At 36.7% G+C, this 24884-nt stretch overlaps 1 protein-coding gene across 4 annotated transcripts in view; it reads right to left on the bottom strand.

The window, feature by feature from the left end:
- The window catches only part of PCDH17 (protocadherin 17), a 156840-nt gene that overhangs the window by 56781 nt on the left and 75175 nt on the right, over positions 1-24884 (bottom strand). Inside the window, exon 5 of one of the 4 annotated variants that reach the window (XM_075199793.1) lies at positions 20163-20797. The exons of the other annotated variants lie outside the window; for them this stretch is intronic. Within the exon in view, the coding sequence (XP_075055894.1) occupies positions 20658-20797 (140 nt within the window). The 3' untranslated portion in view covers positions 20163-20657. Of the gene's footprint in view, positions 1-20162; positions 20798-24884 lie in introns of those variants that run through there. 4 annotated transcript variants of the gene reach the window in all.

Genomic DNA, 24884 nt, shown 5'->3' with positions numbered 1-24884 from the left:
CAATACACCACAAGTATTTTCCTTTTTAGAAATAAGTCCTTTTGTATCTATGTTTATAAAATATCTTCTTTCAAACTAAAAGTCAAATTATAGCGGCCATTGATATTTTGAAAGTGACTGAATGACCCTGAAATAAATTACATGCATTACCTGACACATAGTTGCAAAATAACAATTTAAAGACCTTTGGAGTTTGAGGGGTTAAATCATAAGTGTCAGTTTCATCTCTGATGTATCGGCAATCACAACTAGATACACACGAGTAGCACCTCAGAGAAGCGATTTGCATTACATTATAATGTACAATGAGGTAATTTCTTTTGCTTAGTGCACAATGATGAAAATGTAATTGAATTTAAAAATAAAGAAATAAAATGTCTGACTTTGATTGATATACTTTAAGCTAGTTAATTCTTTAAGTCTGAACAATTTAGACAACCTTGTTATCTGTTTGCGCTTTAAAATGTAATGTTTTTGTAATCATCCCAGAAAAGAAGTCTAAGCAACTGAAACTTTACGTGCGTGTGTGTGTGTGTGTGTGTGTGTTTGTTTATAGTTTGCAGCTAGGTGACACTCAAAGTTTGGATCCTCCCCCACAAGATTGAAAAGGTGTGTGACCACATCCATTAGCATATAAACTTCAACATGCTTCCTGAAAGAGGCAGAAGCTCTGAGAAGACGGCTCAGGGAGATGTTAGACAGTTTCGAGGAGAGTTCACAAAAAGCACAAATGCAAGCATATGTTTTTAAAAGTTTCCCAGATGCATTCACTATTTATTTTGTGATATGTTCTGTTTGCATTAATGTGAAGGAACATTGAAGAGAATAAAAATATACTGAGCGTGTGCTGAGTTTTCACTCCTATATGATCCGCTAGTTCAATAAAGGAAAATCAGAAAGATTTCAACTTCTGCTGCAGGGAAAGTTCTCTCAAGAGGAGAAAGAACTCGCCAGGACAGCCCTATTTCGCCAGCACTGTCCCAATGGGTTCAATTTGATACATTTTTATACCTGTGATAAGCAGCAATAAACATAGTGATTATTGCTGATATCAGGCACATCTTGATAAACAGGCTAATGTGATATCCCCTCGACTAAATGTTTCACAGTTATAACTTGGGACCATAGGAAATTTGAAAATGAGCATCATTCTATACTGGAGAGTCAATTCCAAGTACAACCTGCAAGAACTGTTAAATTACAATAACTGTAGCCATTTAGGAGAATGACTAGAGTTATAGAGTTAAACTGTATATATTTAAGTACTGCATATTTGTAGTTTGCATTTGTAATTTAAACTCCGCTACACACATGTTCTTAGTGTTCCTGCATTCTCAGCTATTGACGGTTCAATTAACTCAACTGAATAGTTCTAAATTACATAACATTCAAGCCAGAAAATACTCACAATTTGTATTTTAAAGAGGTTACGTATAACAACTCAGTTTTGATTACATTGATTATATACTTGTTTATTATAGTTGCTCACATATGTTTGTGCCTTCTGAATCTGTTAATTTACCTGTTTTAATATTATTGGCATGCAGGTTTGCTAATTTCTGTAAATAGGCAAACTCTGGTTTAAAACTAGCCAAAAACTATATTTAAAGAAATAGTGCAAGCATAGAAAATGTTTTAAAAGCACAAATGCTAACAAATCCATATGTATCTATCTTTCTAGAAAGGGATTTAATCAATTTAATCCTCTAGCTACAGTTGTGGCCAAAAATATTGCACTTTTCTCAAATAATTCACAATTTCCCCTACATATCAATTTTTCATGTTAATATTAGAACATCTTTGTTTTTTATTCTAAATTTAAAACTCTACATCCCTTTAAATCAGAAAATAAAAATAAATGGGAAGAAATTATTGACATTCTAGACTAGGGGGTATATTTACTAAACTGCGGGTTTGAAAAAGTGGAGATGTTGCCTATAGCAGCCAATCAGATTCTAGCTGTTATTTATTTAGTACATTCTACAAAATAATAGGAAGAATATGATTGGTTGTTATAGGCAACATCTCCACTTTTTCAAACCCACAGTTTAGTAAATATACCCCCTTAATGTTTAATAGCACAGACCTTTGTCAAAATAACTGCAATCAAACACTTCCTATAACCATGGATAAGCTTACTGCACCTCTCTCTTAGCAGTTTGGCCCACTCTTCTTGTGCAAACTCATTCAGTTCTCCCACACTTGGAGGCTACCTTCTTCCAATTGTTGTTCAGAACTCTCCACAGGTGTTCTATAGGATTCAGACCTAAGGCTAGATTTATTAAACTGCGGGTTTGAAAAAAGTGGAGATGTTGCCTATAGCAACCAATCAGATTCTAGCTATCATTTGTTTAGTAGATTCAAAAAAATTACAGCTATAATTGGATTAGTTGCTATAGGCAACATCTCCACTTTTTCAAACCTGCAGTTTAGTAAATATACCCCCTGGGCTCTTTGTGGACATATAGAACAGTCCAGTGTGCTTTTTGAATTGTATTTAAAGTCACTGTCTTGCTGGAAGACCCATGACCTTCAAGGCATGCAGCGCAAGATGCAGCACATCAGCCCCAAAAACATCACTAAACCTCCTCCATGTTTGACTGTAAGAAAGACATTGTTTTCTTTGAAGGCTTCATTTTGCTTCCTTTATATATAGGGATGGTGTACTTTAACAAAAAGATCCGATTCGGTCTCATCTGTCCAGAGGATAGCCTCCCAGAAAGAATTTAGCTTGTCCATGTTTGCTTGTCTCTCTTTCTCTCTTAGCAATGGGGCCCTCCTTGGCTGCCTACCATATTTTATTGAGTTGGCAATAGATGGTGCGAGATGCAATGATCGTAACTTGTGTCTGAAGGTCAGTTTGAATCTGGCAGTTGATCGAGGTGCTTTCTGCGAACAATTCTGCTCTGCAATCTTTAATCAAGTTTATATTGTGGCCACGTCCAGGGAGGTTGGCTACAGTGTCATGTGCTTTTTAATTTCTAATTACATTATATACAGTCCAAATGGGAACATCATGGTCTCTGGAGATTGTTTTGTAGCCTTGAGATTGTCCATGCTTGACTTTCTTATCTTCATGTTCATTGCAGTACACACAATGACACAAAACAGGAGCCATTTCCTTTATTCAGGCATGTTTAATGAGTATTTTGCATACTTCAGGCACCTGCTACTCACCACAGGTGAGTTCAGCTCCAGAGTGAAGGAAAATCACCTGCTTGAAATTATTTCAAAGTACTTCTTAAAGGTGCAAATTGTTTTGTCAGGCCCATTTAAGGATTTATGTTTGGGATAAACTTTTTTTTTATTCCACTGCACACCAAAGAAATACATATGTGGATACCAAAATATTTTTGTTAATGTAAACAATGTTCTGGAAGCGATGGTGCATTATTAGAAAAACTGCAAGGGTGACAATACTTTTGACTACAACTGTTCTATGCAGTATTCAGAGCTTTTATAAAACAATAACTGCTGTCAAGGTGGTACTCAATAAGATCCCAGTGTTCTGATTTGCTAATATTGTTAGAAAGGAAACTGTATAGATTCCTATCTGAATCTATTTACTACTCAAAATGACCACTGGGAGCTGTATATCCGATTGGAGGTCCAGCTACACACTAACCATCAGATTTTAGGTCCTGCCACTCACAAAAGAAAAAAGAAAATGAACCTACTGTCCCTTAATATTTAAAAGGTATTAATTTATCAAGAAAAACAGCCACAAGCAGTATCAAGGATATTCTACAGTCCCCAGTATTTATCAAATTTGAAACTAATCTGAGTGGCGCTAGACTGATTTCCTAAAGATAAAATTAAATTAAAATAAAATTATTAAGTATAATATCATAAACAATATTAATAAACAATATATTTGTGAATAGATCCAAATATAATAAATCATTTTAAGGAACTGTATAGTCCCACAAAATTGTTCCTACAATAGTAGATAAAAGCTGTGCATAACACTATTATAGTCTGATAGGAAAGTCAGTCCTCTGGAATTAATGCAGTCCCTTTGGTTTTCAACACACTAGATAGTAATATATCTTGTGGCATAGTGAAAGTCTTTAGATAGAGGAGATTGAAATACCTCCATTTTAGCACAGTGTCACCCAAGTTCAGACTTCCAAAATCCATAGATATAATAGGTATGTTGTAGACCAATTTATAAAACACCGGTGTATTTGCTCTGCCGACAGCAACCTCAGCTTGGCGCGTTTCTCCTGCCATTCACAAGCCACCATATTGAAAGACTGAATGAGTAGTAGGCCTATAAATATAGAGATCCTGTCCCCAAAATAAGTTAAGTTTGACTCTCTATGGGGCACATTTACCAACAACATAAAACATAAAATGAAAAATAGTTTTCAATCCTTATCGCATTGATAAGGATTGAACTATTTGTTATATTTATGAAAAACCTTCAGCAGGGACAGCAGTCACGATAAACTGCTGTCCCTGTGAAGTTTAACACTTACCTTTTCACTGCCTGGTCACTGCAAAGAAACTAGCGATGCCGGCATCTTTATTGAACTCCTACTGAGCACGACCGATCAAAAGTATAGGGCATGCACACAGACACTATACTAACGAGGAACTGATCATGTGACAGGAAGGGATCACATGATCCCTCCACACATGCGCTGTGCAGCTCTGCTGCGCTGTACGCCAGCTTCAGCATAGAAGTCTCAAAAGTCAGGAGTATCCCAGACTTATCAGGAGTATGCATCTTATTGATTGAACCAATATTCAGCCTCTCAAATCACTTGATAATAATGACATCATCCTAATATGCCTCACTTATATCACTTGCTCCTAGTTAATTGGTCAATTCCACTCTCATGAATATTGATTGAACCTCAAAATTTATGTCTTTACTCTAAGTAGTTGACAGGTTACAAATATAATTAATATGCTTGGACCTTATTTTGAATCATTTAAAAAGATTTTAGTCTTTTTTGTCTCATCTATTTTGTATTGTTTAAACTACTTGCTCTAAATTAAATATATTTGAAATATCACAAGCTTTAAAAATATGTCATAGTTTAAATTAATTTCACATGGAGTTCACTAACCAACAAAATCAGATATGGTTAACTACAATAATAGAATCCCTAGGTATAGTACATTAATTGTAAGACAATAAAAATTAACAGTGCAAAACTAAGAATCAAAAGACTCAGATAATGCTGTTTTCTCACAGAATGTTTAGAGTGTTCTTTTTTCATACTGTGACCTCTGATTTTATTTCCCCTTTCCAATAATTATTAAAAGTTAAACATTTCTCAGCACTCCCACCGTTGTTCTTACATAGATTTTGGGGAATTTGTGTAAAATGTTTTGCGCAGTACTTTTAATGCAGTGTCTGCGACTGATATAGACACATTATATACAATGATCGTTCTCATCTTACATGTTGGCTATATTACCATCTGCTGGTAATATGTCCTTTTATAGCATTTTCCCAGTAATGTAATTTTTCTGTTAAGAAAATCAATGAACACATTAAGGAACCATATAGGACTAGCTAATAAGTGCACGTTGACAGCCATTATGGTAAGGAATCTCAGCTCATTTTTCCTCGAATCTCTATGGGGTTTGAGCGGAGATTTCAGACCCAACATTGGCACAATGTGTCATCATCATGATCATCAACATTTATTTATATAGCGCCAGCAGATTCCGTAGTGCTTTACAATTGTCTCCGTGGACTGTTCAGGAGATATATTGCGTTGAATTGAATCAATATTTGAAATGTTTAAATTGGGTCAAGGCTACTCCTCTTCAAAAAGGGTATGTGGCTGTGTTAAGTAAACCGTGTAGTTAAATCTGAATGCTATGGAACCCTCAACACCCCTCCAATAAAATTACCACCGCTCCTGTTGCACACTTCAAACTTCCCACAAATCGGGACAAACATGAAGACCACAAAATACTGCCCTTTAATTGTGACTATCCTGCCAAAATCATTTGGGGGTTATCTTCTTACCCAGCCTTCCTGCCCACTATCCTTACCTAATTCAACCCACACTCCTGCCAGTTCAACTTTTTCGCCTCCACCTCCTCTGTATAGATTCCTATCTGAATCTATTTACAATTCAAAATGACCACTGGGAGCTGTACATCCGATGGAGGTCCAGCTACACACTAACCATCAGATTTTAGATCCTGCCACTCACAAAAGAAAAAAAGAAAATGTACCAACTATCACTTAATATTTAAAAGTGATAGTAATATTTAAAAGTATTCATTTTTGCTAACTGTTAATCTTAATTTCCCTTTAGCTCCATTGTCTCTCACTATCCCTTTCCTCTAGAATGTAAGCTTTCAGGGGCAGGGTTCTCTACCATATGTCTGTCCAGTCTCTGTCATCCTTGTTTATCTCTGTCATGTCTTATGCTGAATTGTTTCTCTTATGTAATGTGATTTATTCTGCAAATTGCATCCATGCATTTATTATTCTGCTCTTTACCCATGTACATATTATTATGTCTACTGTTTTCATCTATTGTCATATTTGTACTATAATGTTAGGCGCTATGGCATCTGTGGTGCCAAACAAATAAACGATAATAATAATAATAATATGTTATTGCATTGGAATTTTTGCAGTCCATAAGATTTTACTTTTTATGTAGCCAAAATAGAATAAACTTGATAAAGATGTTTATTATCACTATATGATAATCGGTGCATTAGAAACCGAAATTTTATCAAAAGTTGAACTTGAATATTTTCAATGGCAAAAACTGGGACTGTCCTGGGAAAATACAAGACACAAGGGAGACCTTTCCTCAACTCTTATTTTCACAATGGGGCCCTGGAAATGGTAGTTGCGTGATCACATTGAACTGAAAAGAGAAAGCAGAGCAGGACTTATGTCACCTCACTTCTTCCTGTAATCAGTTATTACAGTGACTTGAATTTCAGGAAAGGGATGAGACGCTGTTTGGGGACAGCAGTTAAGGTTAGAACCTCAAATCTGCATCCTCAAAGATGGTGCCACCTGAGAAGAGGTCCTCAGCTTTTCTTATGAGAGGAACAACCCTGATACTAAATTCTCAAAAAACAAAAGAGAATTTGCTTATTGCTGTGACACTCCACTGCATATCATGAGCCATTGAAGTATCTCTAAAATAAGAATCACAGGGAACACAAATATGAAACAATAATAAATTCAGTTTCTTGTACCCAATACTCAAGGGAGTAACTAGACATTTTTGAACCTTATAAAAATTTTTGGTAAGGACCTCATGTACATTAAGCAGGCAATGTATCCCCTCATCTGGTTCATTAAAACTCCCTCCACTGTAACTACATGTCCTATAGCAACCAATAGGGTGCAGCCCGCACTATTAACCATTCACAGTCTTCCTTTTGGTTACTATGACAGCAGTCACAGATGGATCACTAGAGGGAGCTTCAGCATGCAGAAGCAGAAGATAAATCATCTACTATTCCACTGCAGCATTGTCAATTATACCTAAATTTCATAGAGCAATTAAAGCCAACCACATGTAGGAAGATTAACGTTTTGATTTTTAATAACTGGTGCAAAGGAAAACCCAGATTTACCATTAAGGATATATACACCACAATGGTTTATTTCTTCAATGATATTTACTACCCTATTTCAATAAATATTTACTTTCACCAAAACATATTTATTGATGAAAAAGATAACGCTCTGCAAGGATAGGATCATAAAATACAGAGCTTCTACCTGGGGAAGCTATGATGGACGATTTTTACAGCTGACACAGATAGGGTGTTGTTAGCTCTGCAGCTTTTGATGTATGTCTGGAAAATTGGTTGCCTTGAAAGTAATCCTGCCAGCTTGTAAATTACTGCAAGGATACTGAAGCAAACAGGGTGTAAAATGACAGTATCTTCAATTCAAAAACAGGTTATTTAATCACAAACCAGTATGAATTCAGTATTGTGACACGCGGGTTGAATACACCTGACACATATGTGCAGAATCCTTGAACAAGTAGCTATTGCATTCTGTGTGCGATGCTGTGAGTTATCCCCTGTGCATTACGCTTTAAATAACCTCTTCTGTGTAGCATCTAAACATCTCAAGGTTCAGTATTTCCTTTAGGGAATAATCTAAAGCTAAACAGACTCTACTTCTGGGATTACACACACTTTTAATTTAATTCTCTCCTGACATTTGACCAATTATTTATTATGTTGATCTGAAGAGGGATGTAAATTTAGACCATATTTTCACGCCTCTTAATTCAATACAAAACTGTCAGGTTCATGGTGTTCACATATAATCAGTACACTATAAAAAACAAGAACTTTCTGTAGCACCACAACGAAAGTAGAAAAATAGGTAAAAAAAAATGCAAAACTAAAACTGAATAGATAAGAATTGCCAGTTAAGGCAAATACAAACACTGTATATACTAATGTTTTGTGTATCATCATCATCATTTACTTATATATAAAATTCTGTAGTGCTTTACAATTGAAAATTGTGCATGCTTTTTTACGTTTTATTCATTGTGCATACAATTAAAAAAAAGCATTACAGGAGTAGATGCCAGCTATCATCAACATTATCATCAAAATTCCATATCACTTTATAATTGGGGACAAACACAGTAATAAGCAATACTGGGTAAAACAGACAAAGAGGTAAGAGGGCCCCGCTCGCGAGTTTACAATCTTTAATGGAAATAGGATACATGAGATTAAATCTACATACTGTATAATGGTCCAGCCAAAATTGCAAAGGTAAAAAATGATTTGTATGCTATGTGATCTAGTCATACAGCAATGTTGGTCTGGGTCAGAGGGTTGTTGTCTTGTGTGAAATGTGCAAAGGGTGGTAATAGGGTAACCTAGTGAGGTAAACAGGGTGGTTGAGGAATATTATAAGCTTGCCTGAAGAGGTGGGTTTTCAGAGAACACTTGAAGGTTTTTAGACCAGAGGAAAGTCATATTGTGCGAGGGAGGGAATTCCATATAGTGGGAGCAGCTTGAAAAAAGTTTTGCACACAAGAATGGGAGGATGCCGCAGATCTTGTGCAGAACAGAGTTGTCGACTTGGGAGATATTTTGAGACAAATGAGGAGATGTATGTTGGTGTAGCTTTGTTGATGGCCTTGCATATTAATAGAATAATTTTATATTGTATTCTGTAATAAACAGGCAACCAATGTAGAGACTGACAGAGTGGCTCAGAAGAGAAAGAACAATTTGCAAAGAAAATCAGTCTGGCGGCTGCGCATCCAAAATAGATCAGAGGGGTTTGAGTCTGTTTAGGGAAGACCAGGAAGGAGGGAATTGCAATAGTCAAAGCAGGAGTTGATGAGTGCATTGATGAGTGCATATGTGCGTATCCTGGAAATGTTTTTTAGATGTATGTAACATGATTTAGATATAGAGTCAATGTGGGGAACAAAGAATAGTTGCAAGTCAAGGAAACACAGCCAGCGAGCTTGCGGGGTGGGATTTATGGTCAGGTTGTCAATAGATATAGAAATGTCAGGTAGGTAACTTCTGCTGGTGGGTGGGAATATTATAAACTCTGATTTTATAAGAGTGTTTTTGAGTTTGACTTGGTGAGAAGACATCAAAGATGGAATAACAGAAAGAAAGTCAGTAACGTGGGACAACACAGATGGCGAGAGATCAGGAGAGGATAAATTTGGGTATCATCCGCATAGAGATGATACTGAAATCCATAATAGCTTATTAGTTTTCCAAGAGAAGTGGTATAGAGAACAGCAGAGGACCTAGCACTGAGCCGTGTGGGACTCCTACTGATAAAGGAAACACAGCAGAGAAGGATCCAGAGAAATTAACACTGAAAGAGCAATTAGAAAGGTAGGATAACAACCAGAGGCAGATCTAGAAAACTGTTGTACCCGGGGCGATTTAGGGGGGGGGGGGGTGATTTAGGCCCCGCCCCCTTTCTAACATCTTAGGCTGCCGACGGCTGCACACTATGTGCAGGTCCGTCCAGCCGTGACAGGCAGGGACAGTGTGTTGCCCGGCTGCTCTGATTGTGTTTTAAACACAATCAGAGCAGCCAGGCAGCACACTGTCCCTGCCTGTCACGGCTGGACGGACCTGCACATACTGTGCAGTCATCGGCAGCAAGTGTCTGCTAGGGGGGGCAATTGCCCCGATCGCCCCCCCCCCCCCCCCTACCCTGGATCCGCCACTGATAACAACCAGGATAGGACAGTGTCTTGAAGACCTAGGGATTGTAGCGCTTGTATGAGAAGAGAGTGGTCAACAGTGTTGAATGCATCAGAGAGATCCAGGAGAATTAGAAGAGAGAAATGGCCTTTGTTTTTAGCAGTGATCAAATCATTGACAACTATAATCAACGCAGTCTCTGTGGAGTGTTGAGAACGAAAGTCTGACTGAAAAAGGATCCAATAGGCTGTTTGCGGAAACAATAATGTATGATTACATAATTTAGTAAAATATTTTTCAAATTTAAAACATGAAAAGAAGAAGTGCCACTTTGAAACAAAGATTACCCACATATTGTTTGGGGCAAGATATTTTATTTGTTTAGCTATTGCTATAAGTCACCTACTCATAGCTATTGAGTTATGTGATACAATGATGATCCACATCAAATGCTGCTTAATACAGGAGCCCCCTAGCCAATACACAACTCTTAATTGGTTTAAATGGAAGTCACAAGCTGATGCAACACTGTACCACCAGCTACTAAATGTTTCAGATTGCTATTAAAGTACTTGTTGTACCAGACATAGCACCCTTATGGTTAAGTGAGCACATAAATTAGTCTTTACTTAGCCTTCCATGACATGTTTCCCTGTGACAGCAAGATTATATAGATTCAAGCGTATGATCTTTAAACCTACTTACATTATCTGCTAGTTTGACAATCACATAAAACTAAAACACAGAGATTCCATTAATGTGATTGGTCAAACTGCCCAAGTAAAAGATTCTAGAGCTCATCAGTGAAGGAGCTTTTGGATAATACTATAAAATGATGTATAACATTATATTATATACCTATGGGCCTATTTATTAAAATATGCTTTATCACGACTATAACAGAAATTGTTATTGCTGTGATAAAATTACATATCGCCTCACTCAGTTGCCCTGTTGATACAGCCCATATTGCCCCATATTTGTCTTGCCCATAATTGAGATTCTTCCTTTATTTTAGTCTTGTTATAACTGTCTACCAGAAAGAGAAAATACAGTATTGTCTATTTTCTAATACTAAAACAAAAATAGATGTTCACACTAAGTAAATCAATATGGAACTGTATTGATTCACTACTATCATGTTGTACTTCTACTTCTCTTCACATTCATAATCAAATATATGTTACATATGTCACAAAAGTCTTGCTTCTTAGTCTGTGTTTAGAGATGAAGCAGACATTGATTGATTTGTTACTGGTAAGAATGAGTTAGTTTCATGTTACTAAGAACACATCTGTTTGCATCATTAAAGGAGATGTCCATTATTGTTATGCTTTCTTTTATGGTGGGGGTCCCAATGAATTGCACTTTTATACACTGTCCACAAGTCTCCAGGCAGCATGGATTTGTGTTTAATGGCTAGTGACAACTGACTGGTTTGCAGAACAGAGCCATTCAGCCTGTGTGCGTCCATCCAGCACGGTCTTACCCACTCATCCACTTCATCATCATCATCATCATCATCACCATTTATTTATATAGCGCCACTGATTCCGCAGCGCTGTACAGAGAACTCACTCACATCAGTCCCTGCCCCATTGGAGCTTACAATCTAAATTCCCTAACATATACACAGACACAGACAGACACTAGGGTCAATTTTGATAGCAGACAATTAACCTACTAGTATGTTTTTGGAGTGTGGGGGGAAACCGGGGCAACCAGAGTAAACCCACACAAACACGGGGAGAACATACAAACTCCACACAGATAAGGTCTTGGTCGGGAATTGAACTCATGACCCCAGTGCTATGAGGCAGAAGTACTACCCACTTAGCCACCGTGCTGCCCACTTCTACAGATTTAGGGGCAGATTTATCAAAGGGCGAATAACCATATTGCTGTCGAAAACACACATTTTCACTGGCACGTTTTATGGTTTCACTTTATAAAACAAAGTGTTACCGCCAGTGGTAACACTGCTATTGCTGATGCTATGTCTGATCAGCTGTTAATTCCACTGCCAATTCGCAAGCCGGGTAACTGACACTATATTGGAAAAGACAGCTGAATTTTGCTCAGCTGCCCAGGCAATATATTTTTGGTTAATTGTGACAATAAGAAATACAGGGTCACAATTAACCAAAAATATATTGCCTGGGCAGCTGAGCAAAATTCAGCTGTCTTTTCCAGCGCTCAGTAATCTCCTTACTGAGAACATCTTGTGAGAGTGAGACTCAAAGTCTCACTCTCACGAGATCCCCTCAGTAAGGAGCTTACAGCTCTCCGTGGAAGGACTACAGTGACAGGAGAAGGAGGTAAGCGCTTGGGGGGGGTTGCGGGTGGCTCACAGGGGGGGCCTCACGAGGGAGGGGCAGCTCACATGGGGGGCTTCACAAGGGAGGGGCAGCTCACAGGGGGGGGCCTCATGGGGGGGCTTCACGGGGGGGCCCAGGGGCTTCCATTCCCTTAATCCGGCCCTGTATGCATGTAGTCAATTAACACTAATAACTTGCCAAGCTCGAGCACAGGTAGCAGAATCTGATTCAAGCTTTGGGAATCTCTAAGGTACGTGACTTGCACTTTAAATTTCAGTGTACAAATAAGCTATCAAGTATTTGTGTGCTACATGAAAAAACAGACAGTATTTTCCTTATGTGCAAAATAGAAAACTAATTTGCACCCCTTGCATTTTAACAGGAGACTACTTACTCAATTTTTTACTTATCTTTCCTTAATTATTCAGGCCCTATATTATTAACAGGTGATGTTAATTGAAGGAGTTTTTTTTGTGTTTGTCACTTGCTATTCCACATATGTATTGGACGTATCCTGCAGTGTCTTGTCTGTAAGAGCAGTGTGGACCTATAACCATATGCATCAACTTACGAATCTGAAGATCTGCTCCATGTTTAATAAGGACATGCGTATACAAGTACTTGCTCTTTTTTTTTTTAAAAAACCCATTACGTTTCTTTTGCATTTCTTGATAAAAGAGACCCACAACGTTCCCCACAACATGTTTATATGAAATGTGACAAAAGTGGGCTTGAAATGTGTATGTGACTGATGTATGTGTGATATTGTAGGTGGTGGTACATGGAATGTACCATGGTTTACATTTTGCACCATGGCCTAGGCAATGTTATATAAGCCACTGCATATGCATGTTTATTTATAGATTCAACTCCCACGTTCATAAATATAACATACATATTTTCAAATTGGAACAACTGTAGAGATTTATTCCCACAACACAAAAAAAATATTCTATTTCCTAATACAAATAAAATGCCTACCCAGAGCATGTAATGCTTTAATCTCCAAGATAACATTTCCAACACAGTACAGGACATTAAAAATAATCTAAAATCCGGACATTACCCCGTTTCAAAGAGATAATCATTGGTGTTCAATGGCCTATATGCATAACAGAAACATTCTTATTAATATAAAGTACATGCAGCAGTCTATGGTCGGATTGACAGTGAACAAGAACAAATATAGACTAACCTTTACCAGTTTAATTAGGTTACAAACAAATTGTTTTGATAATTAGGATTCAACTTTGATATCTGCTAAATTCAGTATTATTCAGTGTGCTGTAAACAGAGCTACAATTTTATAATGGCTCACATAGCTTTAGGCACAGATTTAAAGCATTAAAGGATAATGTAAGACTTATTAGATTAGCCTATGCCATGATCATTTAGTGTCCTAGAAAATTATTAGTAGTGATAGAATTTCGCTTTGACTGACTATGCAGAATTGTATTAGGCTATGGCCTCCTGATTAGTATGTTTTATTCAATACAAATATGTCATTTGAATCATGGGTCTTTGTACTCACAGCATGACCTGATTTTCTTAAAATAATGAAATACAGCTATTTAGAAAATACAAGATATTGCTAGAAAGTCTATATTTTCCACATCCTATCATATCAATTAAATATCAGATTATCTAAAAATAACATATGTTTTCTTGATTTTTTTCATATGCTGAGAAAAAATAAAGAACTTTTGTAAAACCAAATAATAACAATGACTGAATGTATAGCAACAATATAATAAATAATAACAATCTTGCAAGGTACCATAACTTATCACTGGGTAAAGTATAACATTTTTGGATCCGTTTTATATTGTTTTTACTGATAATTAACTTTATGCACCTACAAGGTGTAGATGATCAAGATATATCTTACATCTGATTGCTATGGAATTATTTTATACCAGCATCCTTATTATATTTGGAATGGAATGGAAGGGATTGATATACCACTCAGCTGATTATATACTATGGGGATATAAGAAGTAGTGGTTCTCAGTGGGTTGTGTATGAAATGTCGACAATGAACATGTCAACATTCAGAATGTCAACATGTTTATTAGGTTGACAGAGTTAAAATGCCAATATACTGAATGTTGTAAAGTCGGCAGTCACAATGTCGACATAATGCATTATATTGCTATATAGTAAACAAGAGATTTCCCATGGCTTGAACTCAGCACTGAGTTTAAGCCGTGGAAAATCCCAATGTTATAAATATGAGTAGTGCCAAAACACCGGGAGCTCTTCAGAGTCATCTAGCAAGGTGTGTTTTTTGCCAAGTAATAAATATGGTGAATTAGGGATATTTTGAGGTGTTTTTATTTCAATTAAAGTAATGTTAACAACAGTGTGTGTGTTTTATTTACATTTTTCCTTGGTGCGCTACAGGTCCCAGTGGGCCATGTGTGCCAGGGCATGCTGGCACTTGTGGTTTCCCAAGTGCCAGCATACCCTGTTAGCCATGGGTATGCTAGTGCTTTTAATTCTACAAGTGCCAACATGCCCCGACACCTAATGGCAGCCTGGCCATGCTGGGACCTGTAGTGCACCAAGGACACATTTTTTTTTTTACCCACTATATAATCTTTCTTATTACCCAACACCCATCGCCCAGGACCGTGGGAAGAGACCTAGTGCTTTCAGCATAGGGCTGGGTACATCTAGGGAAGGGTGGGGGTCTGCATTTGTTTTGGTGGACATGATCTCCCTAGGGAATCCAGCCCCGTGCTGACCAGCCTGGGGTTACTTTGGCATTATGGCATGGGGACCTCACGTTGTGGGTTTTCCCTGCAGCAGTGTCACCAGTCCCGGCTGGTAAAACCTAGTACTGGTAATAGTAAAATTGGGGGTACCCCAAACTTTTTGCACCCCAATTTTGCTAGTACCAGCCTAGGCTGGCAACACTAGGGTTGGTTAACCTGTTTGGGGGCTGCATTTTTTTTTTTTACATCTATTGCCAGTTTAAATGTAATGCTATATGTCGACACAGTGACTGTTGACCTAACAAAATGTTGACTTTTACAATGTCGACAGTTTAACTTTGTCGGCTTAATGAACATGTCAACATTCTGAAAGTCTACCTTTCAACTGTGTCGGCATTCTGACTGTTGGCATTTTTTAATGTCATGATATTCATTGACGACATCCCAACTGCAACCTGTTCTCAATAGACGAAAAATCATGTAGATATATGTGTGATATAGGACAAAAATATTTAGCTTTTTTATGAACTTTATGTTATGCATTGATTGGTTTATTGCAATATATATGCAGTCATCTACGAGGATTCAATCTTACTTTTTGGTTTGAATTGATTTGGTGGTCAAGCACTATGTATTTAACGTTTTTCATTTTTATATACCTTTGTAGAGGACAATCTCTACCTACACAGCTGCTGATACTTGTTTTTACGCTTTAAGAAAATATAAATGACAGCACCATATATAGCAATGTTCTATTTATATATATATATATATATATATATATATATATATATATATTTATATATTGTGAGTGTGTATTACCGATAAGGCTTACATTATAAGTACTTGTTTTTACTGTTCTTTAATATGTTTATTTATTTATTTTTGAGATGTAATTATAAGTTCAAAATGTATTTGTTAAATTTTGGTAGAGAGATGTTTGATAGTTAGTTTGATGGATAGTTGCTCTACTTATTTACCCAATTTATTACAAGATATTGGGCCCTCATGATTCTACATGGGAGACCTTATTATTTATCAAGCTGTCTGGCAGTAATTTCACTGCTGCGTTACTTGGCTATATTCAGCATTGCCATAACATTTATAGTAAAATGTAAAAAAAATCTTCCCTTCACCCCTTCCGAACTATACAGCCTCTGGCGGCAGGTCACCCATATACAAACCAGCTCTAGAAGCATGCTACGGACAGGTGTAAAATATGCCCATGGGTGGAGTTAGACATGCCCTTCAGCAACACCCCAAAGGTGGCATATACTTATTTATCTCCTGATGAAGTCTTGTTTAAAAGATGAAACACCTTGAGAACTCTTTGTGTACTGTCTAACTACTGTATCTAGGTGTTTGGACAGATTGTAGGACTTTTTGGACCAACTTTCATTGAGAATAGTGATAACGCTGGCCGAGAGGAATGCTTCTGGAGTATCATCTTATTTACAGATAAGCCTACTCTACTCGTTACATTGTGAGTGCAATAATATTGTGTTAATAAAGTGTACTTTTTATGAATATACTACACCATATGCAGCTTCTTTGCTTTGTTTAAAAGTGTCAGAGGAACACCAATGATGATCTAGCAATACTGAAAGACACAGATAAGCCCTTCTTTTATTATATCTCTGATACACACAAGTGGAGTGTGTAGTGTGGTGCTGGGATCCACATTTTAAGTGTTAACTCACTATTATGCCATCTCTGTTTATCTTTCATGAGATGACAACATGTGTTTAGAAGTATATCAGACTGGACCTACGAGATAGACCTACTGTTATGTGCTTGCATCTATATTTATCTGGTACGCATTTATAACAACATGTGGTGTTTTTAACCATACTACACTATCAGGCGCCTACCCCTACCCCTTCCCCTCTCTTTTCCATTGTACTAAATAAATGATAACTAGAATCTGATTGGTTGCCATAGGCAATATCTCCACTCTTTCAAATCCACAGCTTAGTAAATATACCCTTAGGAGGCACAGAGACCCCATGCAGCCAATCAACAGACAACAGAGAGTGGGCACATAATTGAGAAGATATAGAGGACCATGCAAGATCCTCTATGGTTTCAATGTGCAACATTTTTATTGAACAATCCATAATGTGCTGAGATGGATCACACACATTTCACTGTAATCAGAATGATATTTATTTATATTAGGGGCAAAAGAGTATATCTCATTTGCATTAGTACTCTTATTACAAAAATAACAATTTTGCCACTAGATGAGACAACACTACACATATTTACACATTTTTATCCATGCCTATTTAAATAAAGAATGTTGTTAATTAAAAAGATTCCAATTAGCTACCTAGACAGTAATCATTCTTCCTCACTCATTAATTCTTCCAATTCTTAAGGTCCATGAGGCACACAATGGCAGAGTAGGATTCAGAAATAACATAATCGAAACTTCACATGCCGTGGCAGAAACTTATATGTTTGCCACTGTGTATATGTTTAATAGCTCAGTGTGCATTTATTTTAGGCCATGCATGATTCCCTTTTGTGTTCAAGAGATTAAACCATTTTCTTCATAAAAAGCCTGAGGTGTAGATAATCAATCCACACAGTGTTCTCTGCAAAAATAAAGTACAAAATGTGCTTGTGGGTCTCTTCAAAACAGAAAGATCTTTATCCCGACCTCTAGGGCAATAAGACTCCCATGCAATCAATAGACTTCATATCTTCCTTCCCTATTAATCTAAGGCAGGTTCCATGGGATCCATGGTAGCATCACTCAGGGGGGTTAAATATTCAGGTCTCCACAAGAGGGGAGCCTGAACGTGTCAAGGTGGTTATAGCTACATGGCCATACAACCCTCCAGAGCTTGGGCAGAGGCTCATAATTGTCACTTAAGTAACCTCAATTCAAAATGCCAAAAAGGAAAACATGCAAAAGAAAAAAAAGGTGAAAAATAGACAAACAAAATTAAATACATTAAATAATGCCAGGAATTTGGCTAGTATTGTAAAAATGTTACTGCCTAGACAAAGATAGTGAGTGCAGCTAAATACTAAAATGCAGTACAAAGTGCCCTTCTAGAACATGTGTGGTGACCACTCCCAGTGTGTTTAGGGTATCCTTTGGTTGCCATCTTTGGAGCACATAGCCACTCATGCTTTTTGCTGCCTGCCCTCGGGCCAGAGGATGAAGACAGACTTTCCATGCTCCCAGTCCCCAATAGGATAATTATGAACTTAACCTTAGCCAAAATGTTAGCTTTAGAGGGTACAAAGTGGCAACATGTAGTCTTCAAGCATATTTAAATATATGCTATTTCTTATCTGTCATATGTATTTTATGTTGCTTTTATTCAAAACAAATCTACCCAGCTTGCTAACCTACTACATATTGAGCCATTTTACGTGTGAACACATTTTGCAGCAGTTTTATGTTGTGCAAGTAGACAAGTTGTGGTGTATTTTTTGATGGGGAATTTAAGTGTGTTATAAATAACTGCAGGTTGCAATCCCATTTTGTACTAAGTTGTAACAATAAAAATGTTTGAAATATCACTGCTCATGGCATTTACTGTTAATATCTGCCCATATTCTGAAAACAATTGTGTATGAGCAACCATATATACAAAACTGTTGTTCAATTTTAAGGTTGCCATGGAAACAAGAGATTCCTGGAGCTGTGTACTAAAGTTCTCTTGTTACACTGCATCCTCCTAAATCAACAACTGTTTTCTGTATGGATGCACTTAAACGGTCTCTTATGCTTCAAAATTTCCAAACATCTTTTTTCTACACTGTGCCTTTTATTAAAAAAATAAACAAAACTTAGGACATTTTCATTTTTCTCATAATTTATTGCTATACATTTCATATAAAATGTCCACAAGTATCAATGGTTTCCAAAGATCTCTATAACAACCTCAAAAGGTCCTACAGTGTAATTGTAGATCAAATAGAGTAATACCTATAGTTCTTATTTTTTAGGTAGCATATCATGAAAATGTTGATTAACTGGCTCTCCCTAGGTATTTCCAATATGCTTTCCGGACAGTATTGGTAATTTACAAACCACAGAATATGCGCCCACACAGACTATTTAAATATGAGCAAAAGCCCCAATTTGTCCACCTAGTGCTTGTTGGTGCACACCCACCTCCTGGTTTGGGAGCGGTCTCATGTAAACATTCTGAATGACTATTTCTGTATGTGGACTGTTGCTTTATTGTGGTACCCTTAATTAATTTAAACTTTTAAATGGTACTCCTAAAATGCAGCTCAATTGTGCTGTGTACTTGTCATAAGTCCTAGCAGTAAGGGGACAACAAAAATTGATATGGGCTTATGGTGTCTGTGCACATTAAAACGTAGTTTCACGGATATAGTGCTGGACAGTGTGAAAGATGTCCTAATGAAATTATAGGTATTTGTATATATACAATATATTACGCCCTATGTCCACCACGTCCAAATACTTGTTAAAATCAGGTTGTTTTTAGAGGCAAGAAGGCCCTATGGCCACCCATTATCTGTGAATGACCTCCGCCCCTTTATATAGCTCATACCACAACATCTCATTTTTGCTTATGGTGCAAATTCAGGCATTTCCTTGCACCTTGCCCACACTAAGTAAGAACCATCCAAGTCCTTCCAGATCCTCCTTTTAGAAGGAGCAAAATTGAGTGCCCTTGCAGTCATACCATGTTAACACACTAAGCGATGTTCATACGCGTATAAATGAATGAAGCTGTAAAGTTAATCTCTTGAACTCTTATTACTGCCAGTACAGTACACTAGCAATCCTAGGAATGGATAAAAGTTTTCAGAGACATGTGCTCACTGAAGAGCCACATTCAGCTCTATGACTTGGTGTTATGTGTCATTATAATCAGTAAATTAAAGGGTGGGCACATATATTCAATTATAAAAACTATGAACACATGTTCTGTTGCCAAGCGTTAGATCTCATTTGACTGGTATACAGGTATTTATCTAGTATGGAATTTATCACTTTCACCAAAAAAATAAGTTAACAAAAAGTTACACAAAGTCTGGGAACCTTGGTACTCCTACCACCCAGTGCCCATACCTAGGACACAGACATAGGTGGTATTGGCTTCTCTCTGCTCCTTTCTCTTTCTACTCCCTCATCCCCTGATCCCAACTATCTTCAGCTTCCCATACAACTCCCCACTTTATTCTCACTATATCACTTGTGTACTCCCCTTAAATCCTGTAAACTTAATCTGTAACAATCTGGCATTATTTGCAAAATCAATATTATATTTGGCTATATCTATATTATCAAGGTATTGCCTTCAATAAACCAAAGCACACATGACACTGTGACGCTGTATACTTGTTCATGCTGACTTTATTACCAATGATATATCCTATACGTTAATTGTTCATGTACTCAATTTCAACCTGATGTATCATGGTCCCTTGTAAAACAAAGATAAAAAAAAAAACTTTCTTAGAGGGAAACTGATCTGTTTTTCTCCGATCGAGCAGTAGTCGGAGCCGTGTTCAGTTGATCAGTTCCCCTCTGGAGCAACCTGTCAGACAGAGTGAGGAGGAAGTGATCAGGTGGATGGTATAATGATAATGTAGGGGCTATAAAGAATAATAAAGATTGGGTTTATAATTGGATGATGTGGGGTCGAAGGGGGATTAGTTAATGAAGGAGTATTAGGGGTTAATGATGGATAGATGAATGTTCACACTTAAAAGAAAACAAAATCCTCAGGCGCACTCCATAATAAAATAAATATTTGACAGTACTTGAAGATTGTCACAATTATATAAACATATGATGGACTATAAATGTATTGACTATACAGTATAATTAGTACTCTGTAACCACTTAACAGAGCATACGTTTTTGCCTACGCACATAACTGACCCTAAAAGACATGATGCTGATCTGTGAGGACACAGCAGAACAATTCAGATCTGTTTATGGACAGTTTTCTTTTACTGTGTATATTACAAGTAACATCCAAACCTGCTTTAAGTCAAGTCTTTAATCTGTTTATAATAATACATTTCACCCCAGTAAAATGTTCATGGTATTGCAGATAATGCAAATTTAACTACATTTTAATTTTCCTCCAGGCCTACTTATTTTCAATGTTATTCGATAATTATTGTCTTTCCCCTTTAATCTCTTCAGATGTATTATGTAGCAATCATCATTCAAACGCTAAATATACACTAGACAAACAGCCCACTTGGTTTTGTTCTTTATTTATTAATCATAATAAGAACGATTTTCTTCTGATACATCAGCAAGTAGAGTACATATGTAGGACGCACTGTGTGAACTCTGTGACTGATCAGAAGAATTATTCCCAACTCATATACAACCTTTACACAAATAGCTGAATTTACAGCATAGTACCCTATTGTACACTATATTAGCCAGAAGCGAGTAGAGAAAGATTTATCAAACCATGTTCAACTCATAACAATAACAGTCTTCAGATGATGAAATGTTCATTCGGGGTTATTTACTAACAATGTGGAAATGTGCAAAACCGCATTTGCTTTCATTATGTAATGTGCACTAGATCTATCAAAGTTAGTTGCTAATTGTGTGCTAAGGGATACTGTGCAGCTGCAATTTGTTATTGAAAAAGTCCCACTCTCTCACTCTTGCTAGGGATTTATGCAAATCAAAATATTCTTGTACTTCTTTTACTTTGACAATTGTTGGACATATTTAGGTGCTGTCACACAGGTGCTTTTCACTCCACATTTAGGGCCTGAGCCATTAAGGAGAGCAAAGCATAAAAAAGGAGTAACATTTGCACCTGGGCAAAACCATGTTGCATTGGAGGGGAGGTAAATTTAAAATGTGGGGACAGATTTATAGTTGGGGTAGGACATGTCCTAGATCAACTTTAAATTTCAGTGTAAAAATAAAGCTATCACGTATTTGTGTGCTAGATGAAAAAACAGCCGGTATTTAACTTATGTGCAAAATAATAAACTAATTTGCACCCCTTGCATTGTAACATGGTTTGTCCCAGAGAACATTTACTCCTTGTTTGCCTTAATGACTCAGGCACTTAAAGCGCAGCATCTAATGGCACCAAATAGAAACAATTAATTTCTATAAATAAAATGGAGGGGATTTTACATGAGCACTTTAATTGCTTGGATTGTAAAAGGCAGACAGCAGCCTATTGTGTAAGCGTCCAAAGCACTCAATAAAAACATTCTCCTATTGAAATGTATTACATTGAAGCACACTTTGTTACACTGAGAATTTAAAGAAACTTTAAAAATGATCTTTACTTTAATATGCCTATTGCAGGGAAATATTATATCTATTTATGTTATCTCTGTACAGTAGATATTCAAACTTTGGGGTTATGTCTGTTGTTCTATTTAATGGATTCTGTAATTTTCAGTTCATCACAAATATCAGACAACACCAAACCAAACAACATTCTAGGGCAAGGTAAATTCTGCCAGTAACATCTTTATAAAAGTTATAAAAGTTTACAAGGAATATTATTATACAAATAGTAGAAGGTCTCACCGAGGGCCTGATTTAGAGATGGTTGTATGTCCATTTGCATTGTGACATTGACCTATAGATTATAAGCTTATGAGCAGGGCCCTCTTACCTCTTTATCTGTTTTACCCAGTATTGTTTATTACTGTGTTTGCCCCGAACTGTAAAGCGCTACGGAATTTGCTGGCGCTATATAAACAAATGTTGATGATGATTATGTTAAAATACAAATTTCCATACAAAATGTTAATATTTAGAGTTGAACTTGAACTGATCTTACAGTTGCAGCTCCTTGCAGAGGTATGTCAGGGTCATTTATTTGTAACTGCAATACAATAGGTTCAGGAGACCACACCCCTTAGTGACGCATTTAATTTTGACTTATACGTGTTCTTAGGATATATATCTTTGTATGTCTCAAAGGCATAGCGTAATTTTCCAAGTCAATGAAGGACATATCTATATGCTCCTCAAAATAAACACATATGACCACAATTTTGAGGGCCTAGGTGTGTGTTTCTATAAAGCTGCTTAGCTCCACTATTAAAGAAAAAAGTAGTATACCTTGAGAATACTGATAAAAACAGGACCCTTGAAGATCTTGATTATCTTTCACAGAAGAAGTAATTTATTTGATACCAGAATGTTTGCTATGCATTTCACGTTTCAAAGATGACCTGTATGCTCATGTAATCAAAATGTAATGCATCTCAATTTTATGGAAAGAGTTACAAAATGATTGCTATATTCACTAAATGAATTTGCCATTATGACAAAGTTAAAGTACAGTTAATTTGGGAGAACTTAAATGTATTATAATTTTTGTAACTGCATACCGATAAATGTGAATTTTAAAATGCAGTTCTGTCAGAGTTGGTTTGAATTATTATATTAAAAATAGATTAAATTAGTCCGAATGTATTCATATCTGAAGTGTTACAAAATTCTTACTTAAATTGGACCTGCCACCTCTGAGATAGGTCCTCTCTTGTTGAGTATAAGTGCAAAGCTGGCACTGGAAATAAGTTCTTCATTCTCCTCCTGGTTTGGATAGGATAGGTAGGGAACTCAGTTTGCTAACAGCACATCAAGCACCTCTTTATCTCTCCCCTAATAGCTCTCTGCCCCATGTCAGAGCTTCTCAATGATTCTTGAGCTTTAACATAGCCAAGGTGGTGGTAGCGGCTATAACTAACTTGCTGGCTGGGCTATTTAGTATGATAGCCAGCTCAATAAGCATGCTAATCTGAGGCACAGGTGCCATTCCTGAGCCAAAGGGAATGTTTCCACTTGTAATTGAAAGCTGGAAACCAGGGTTCATAAGGTTTAACCATATAACTTTTTGGTCAAGTGATCCCCAATTGAACAAGTGTATTAGCAATACTGGTGCTAGGTATGTAAATATATTGAGTGATTAAAGGAAATAAATGTATTATGGATTGAATGGATATACCATCATTTTATTTTAGGAAAGTAATTTGATATTAATGATGGATGAATTCTAATTAAGAGCAGACAAACTAGTCAGAGTGCCAGAATAAGCCATCAAAATTGTTAAGTGCCCATGAGGTCTTTAATGAGCCACTGAGTGAATATTATAATCAGGGGTAGGCTTAATGAGACAAACAGAAGCCAACACATTGTAGGAGAGCAATGTGAAACATGGATGCACGGTGTTTGTGCTGATCATCCTTTCTCTACTTGTGATAAACAATGAATAAAGTTACATGATTTATTTCCTTAAATGAGCTCTGCATCAAAGCAAAGGCTTGTTTAAGTGACTCGAAAGATGCAATTGCACTTCTCTCATTAGGATGGTTGCACTCTTGTTTATATGTAGAGAAGAGTCAAATGAGCAAAATGATCACTGTTCCTGTGACTTTTTGTGAAACATAGGGGAAGTGTGTGCGATGTCTATAAATTACTGGGACAGCTGTGTATATAGTACAAAAAAAGGAAGTGGTTTAAAAAAAGAAATAAAGTTCTGGCTTGTAAATTAAGATTTACAATAACGCAATAATGCTTTTATCATATCTTACTTGTTTGCAATTTACATACTATTCAGACTCACGTGTATCTTAAAATATGTGCCACTCTGCATACTAATCAAATTGCATACCATTCACGGACAGAAATTACACCTATGCTCTTAAATTAAAATAAATTACAACCAACTCT

This window comes from Mixophyes fleayi, chromosome 2 (genome assembly GCF_038048845.1).
Source record: "Mixophyes fleayi isolate aMixFle1 chromosome 2, aMixFle1.hap1, whole genome shotgun sequence".
NCBI classification, from domain to species: Eukaryota; Metazoa; Chordata; class Amphibia; order Anura; family Limnodynastidae; genus Mixophyes; species Mixophyes fleayi.
This window is presented reverse-complemented; position numbering and strand designations above follow the sequence as displayed.